This window comes from Triticum dicoccoides, chromosome 4A (genome assembly GCF_002162155.2).
Source record: "Triticum dicoccoides isolate Atlit2015 ecotype Zavitan chromosome 4A, WEW_v2.0, whole genome shotgun sequence".
In the NCBI taxonomy this organism is placed as follows: domain Eukaryota; kingdom Viridiplantae; phylum Streptophyta; class Magnoliopsida; order Poales; family Poaceae; genus Triticum; species Triticum dicoccoides.
Window position 1 is genome coordinate 728,507,279 of NC_041386.1, and position 5,241 is coordinate 728,512,519.

At 45.2% G+C, this 5,241-nt stretch overlaps 1 protein-coding gene across 1 annotated transcript; it reads left to right on the top strand.

Moving 5' to 3' along the window:
- Positions 1-2,154: 2,154 nt before the first annotated feature.
- Positions 2,155-4,094, top strand: LOC119289910 (30S ribosomal protein S13, chloroplastic-like). Its single transcript, XM_037569083.1, has 3 exons — positions 2,155-2,383; positions 3,283-3,519; positions 3,726-4,094. Exons 1-3 carry the CDS (start codon positions 2,246-2,248, stop codon positions 3,861-3,863), a joined length of 513 nt encoding a protein of 170 aa, XP_037424980.1. The 5' UTR covers positions 2,155-2,245; the 3' UTR covers positions 3,864-4,094.
- Positions 4,095-5,241: the final 1,147 nt, after the last annotated feature.

Genomic DNA, 5,241 nt, shown 5'->3' on the forward strand with positions numbered 1-5,241 from the left:
CGCGTGGATGCCTTTTTGTCCCGGTTGGTGCCACCAACCGGGACCAAAGGCCCTCCTGCCTGGACTCGGCGCACCGGCCACGTGAAGGCACATCTGTCCCGGTTCGTGTTAGAACCGGGACTAAAGGGGAGGCATTAGTCACGACCCTTTAGTCCCGGTTCAAGAACCGGGACTAAAGGTCCTCACGAACCGGGACTGATGCCCCCTTTTCTACTAGTGTGCCGTAAACATCATGTGAGGCGTTTTGGAGGCCAAGATCCATGAACCCCTTTATCTCATCCTGCCATTGTAGCGTTGTGATCTGTACGCCTGCTTTCAAATTATTATACACTGATTGTTTGTTACAAATACAATGGTGTCGTCTGTTGGTGTTCCTGACTTGTGCCATGTGGGGGACTCTGAATTTAACCAATGTGGCGGTTGCGCTAGTAGGCCAATGGGGAACTAAATGTGTTGGATGGCCCCTCAAACGGTGTGATGGTCACGTTATAGTTTCTACTAGATGGTGCCAGGAGTGCGTCATTTGACCAGACATCCCCTACCTGTCCCACGCCATGCAGAAGTTCGTTGTCCATGGAAGGGATGGAGTTCTACTTCAAGGAGCGTGAACCAAGCTAATGTTCTCCCGGATTTTTAAGTGTTGAGTCACTTACAATTATGGTGTGGGTTTTGGTGTTAAAGGCTACAGTTTAGGACGAGATTTTATTCCTTAGATCTGATTGTTTGTTAACCTACTATGGCCAGAGCTTCGTTCCACGATTGGACGTCGAATCTATCTTAAGGGACGAGGTTGAAGAAACAATTGTGACATATTTTATGCTTGCTGGTGGTGGATTGGAAAATTTGAATGCGCTGGTATGACACAGTGATTCACATGGGATAGCACAGTTGATAAAGTGAGATATTGTGGCTAATAAATAGCACAGTTATTCGCAAAAAAATAGCACAGTTGATAAAGTGAGAATAGCTATGGTGAAATACGGGGGAGTTATGCGAGTCTGAGTCTGATCGCTACAAAGACCGACGCGCAAGGTAAAGAGTACCATGCAGCTCGGCCTTCAAATGGCATTTTGGGTAAACATCTCGCTATTATTAGATATAGTACCTACCGGCTATCACTGAATAAAGGATTGGTCTTGGCACGTATTTGAATGTTGGTAGATAGTACGAGGTACAACAACATCCAAACCTGTGGTGGATTATATGCATGCCGTCTCCACAAACAGCTCCCCTGAGCACATGAGAGAAGCATATATGAGACCTTTGCATATAAAAAATGTGTCTAACCATTTGAGAATAGGAGATGTTAGGAAAGGAACATTAAGGATGACCAAAAAGCCAAGTATTGCACGATGTGATGCCCTAGGGAAGATTTGTGATGCTTGTCAAAGGGCCATGACAGCGTGCTCTAACATGTCTGTGTGCTTGCCGCATTCACACGTATGTGCTCCTTTGCGCCCACCAACGTGGTTACTTCTTTGTCATGCGTCAACTGTAACTTTCAAATGTTACTTCCTCGGTTCTTATTTTCTGTTTTATTTTTATTTTTCCACTTTACTTTACTTTTTTCATTTCTTTTAATTTTTTTGTGAACTATTTTCAAATTTCTGAAGTTTTTTGAAGTTCATGAACTTTTGTGATTATTTTAGAACGTTTTTACTTAAATACCTGAACTTTTTACCCTCAAAGATGTGAAATATTTTCAAATCTGCTAACATTTATTTCCAAATTTATGAACTTTTTTCCTCCAAATCATGAAAAATGTTCATATCGATGAAGAATGTAAACTATTTTGAATTTTTTGAACTTTTTGAAATGCACCGATGCTTTTCATATGCACGAACATCTTTTGAGTCCGCGAACGATTTTCCAAATCCGTGGAACACACGAACTTTTTTCAAGTTTGTGATTTGTTTTCTCAATTCATAAACTTTTTTCAAAATTGCCAAAATGTATTAAAACTCGTGAACTTTTTAAGAAAGGTCGATGGTAAGTGAATGTTCACTTTTTTAGATTTAAAATTTTTCTTTTGAGGGAAGTGAGTCTCTCACCCGAGCGAGAGAGCGAGAGAGCGTACCTGTTGCTGGGCCGGCCCACAGCAGACCTGACGCGCTTAAAAGGCGCTGAAGAAGGGCTGTCGCAACTACTGGCCCAACTGCTTCCCCGCATCTTCATTCAGCCCGTCCTCCTCCAGCCATCCATCCACCATCCCGGCGGCCGGCGGTCGACCCTCGACGGCGAGAGCATGCAGCAGTCACGCGCGTGGTCGTCCCTTGCCCGCGGCTTAGCGCGCCGCCTCGCCGTGGGAGCGCCGTCAGCTCCGATTCCTCCTCTCCACTCCGTTGGAATCTCCACCGGGTCAGCCTGCCTGCTTGCCCGCCAGGTGCTTGTCTTTATTCCCAACTGGCTTTTTGTCTTTTGGTTTTTCCTAGCACGCTGTACACCCTGTTCTAGGATATGTGGCCTCCTTAGATTGCCTCAAGCTGAACATGCAACTCATCAGTCATCAGCATCACAGTGGTGGGATAGAATCGGCTCATGAACTTCTCCCTGTCAGGACTCACTAGCCACTTGGATAAGCGCGGTGGATAAATACCATGTATATCTCCTACTACTACGATCTTCTCGCACAATGTTAGTTACGGCATATTTGCGTTTCTATGAGCACCGTTCTTGTATTTTGATGATCTTGGGAAACGGCTAGTTCTGGTGCACTGTTCCACTGGATCTAGGTGTGCTTGCTGCTTCTATTGTGTGCATAGCACCACTGTTGTGCCCCGGGTGTTATATTGAGGAGGGGCCTTCCTGTGACATGGGAATGCTTTGCATAATTGGTGGTCATGTGGATGTTTGCTTCTGAACTATGAACCCCTTTTCTACCATGTTACCTGATACTGATTTTTCTTCTTCCTTTTTTCATGGCAATGTAAATGCCATGCTTTTAATCCCTCAAATAAAAATGTCCCTTCCCCTATTTCGACCTCTCGCTTCCTCTGATGGACACACACTCATACAAACAGGCACATGTTGTCTCCTGGTTTCACAGAGAGCAGAGACAAACAGAGAAAACAGAGTAGAGAGATACCAGATATGTAGATATGTATGCACTTTTCACGCAGAAAACAGAGAACCCGTAGTGTCCTCAGCTGACACGCAGCTTTTCTTTCACATACACGTATGCACTTTGGACGATTGTGCCTCTTTCGTGTTATAATAAGATTAGTACCAACCAACAGTTGCATGCTGGTAACTTAATTCTTGTTTTTGTCGTGGACTTGACAGGACGGAGGTTTTGTTCATGGTGGGTTCATGGATTCCATTCGTATTGGTGGTGTTGTGATACCTAACCACAAGAGGGTGGAGTACGCACTGCAATCCATCCATGGCATTGGCCGGGCACGCGCCCGCCAGATCCTTTCAGAGCTCAATTTGGAGAACAAGGTCACCAAAGACCTCTCCAAGGAGGAGATCCTCACCCTCCGTGAGGGCATCGCAAAGTACATGATTGAAACAGACCTAGTAAGTGATTCCCCTGGTCCTTCTGCCAATCTGATTTCTCCCGTGCATGTCGTTATGTAAATGCTGTCATGAGATGATTATAACTCATTTCGTAGGACCTGTCTGGTTCATCTAAACCTTCCTAATCCTAGGTGTATCTGTCATTTTAGTTTGATCACACAAAAGAAATGGAAATACTGAGTTTTGCTCTTTGGAATGCTTTACAGAGACGGTTTAAGAGCGCGGCGGTCGAGAGATTGGAAGGGATTAGATGCTACAGGGGGATCCGGCACGCAGATGCGCTACCGGTACGTGGCCAGAGAACAAAGACCAATGGCAGGACTCGCAAGGAAAAGAGGGCTTGATTTGCCAACAAGTCGTTCGCGACCCTCCCAGGAATAATTAGTCATGCTGCCATTATTTGGCTCCTTTTTTGGTTTTGTTTGTACTGCATTACCGCACTACTGTTAATCGACTGTTAATCCGACAATAAATGCTAGGTGTCTCCCAGCCAGCCTCTGCTGTACTTTCCGAATGTTCAAATTCAACTAGTTTGGTTTGGTTAAATTCAGTTTAATGTTTTATGTGCTTCTACATCTACAATGATTCTGTCGCACAGTTTATTTCTTTCTTATTTGGCTATTTCCTACCCATATATGATGCATGCTCTTTTTAGTGCTGAAAAGTGAAAATAAAGCATCTCAATGCCGATATCGGATATTTGTTAATCTGTGCCACTAGCCCTGGTGTGTTCCCTTTGGTTCCTTATAAGGGCGGTTCAACTTAGTGTTTGTTTTTTGTTTCTAGTTTATCATACATAGGGCATAGATAGAAATGAGGCATTTCTTTTCTGTATGATATGATATACTCCCTCTGTCCCAAAATTCTTGTCTTAGATTCGCCTAGATACGGATGTATCTAATACTAAAATGTGACTTTGGTAGGAGCTGGGACCCTACTGGGTCTATGGCGTAGGTTGTAGGGGAAGGAGGGGGCTGGACGTGGCGAAGCTCGTGGTCGCCGGCGGCAGGGCCCTAATATGCCGGTCATAACAGACTTGATACATCCGTATTTAGACAAATTTAAGACAAGAATTTTGGGACGGAGGGAGTAAGATTGTATTTCGAACATATTGGGTCTTAGCTTCAACAATCATATTCTTACCTTAACAAAATCAGCTCTTGTCCCAGCTATGCTTTTGTATCATCAGACCTTAACAAGAGTGTTGTGGTTTGTTGAGTGTATGGTCAGATAAAGTCATATATGCATCGGGTGTGCTGTATTTCCTTGAGTGCATCTCAACAGAAGGTGCAAGTCAAGGGGAAGATCATATCACAGCAGACTGCGAGCTCATGCGCAAGTTTATTCTGCTACATCTGGGTTGAAAAATCGCTCCTCAGGAGCGGCTCGGGCGGAAAAAGCTTGCGCCGCCACCCCGTCCACTCTCTTCCCATCGCCGCCGTCGGCTCACGCCACTGGGCAAAGCTCGCTGGCGGCCGGATAAAGCAGATTGTAGCTTGGAACCTGAATTTAACGCCATCTTTATCTGAATATTGGCTATTCATCAAGCTTCATTCCACCAAATCTTGTATCCCCAGCCAAATACTACTCCATAATGTAGGGACAAAATTCGGGGGATGAGAGATCATGTCCCAAAGCCGGGGATGGTTCGTGGATGGCTTAATCAGGCGGCCGAGAAGCGCCTGGGCAGAGAGGGCTGCTGTGGCCTGTGGGGAGGCGGGC

Coding starts and splice junctions, on each gene's coding strand:
- LOC119289910 (XM_037569083.1), top strand. CDS start 2,246: ATGCAGCAGTCACGCGCGTGGTCGTCCCTTGCCCGCGGCTTAGCGCGC. Junction 2,384..3,282: donor CCTGCCTGCTTGCCCGCCAG/GTGCTTGTCTTT, acceptor TGGACTTGACAG/GACGGAGGTTTTGTTCATGG. Junction 3,520..3,725: donor ACATGATTGAAACAGACCTA/GTAAGTGATTCC, acceptor AATGCTTTACAG/AGACGGTTTAAGAGCGCGGC.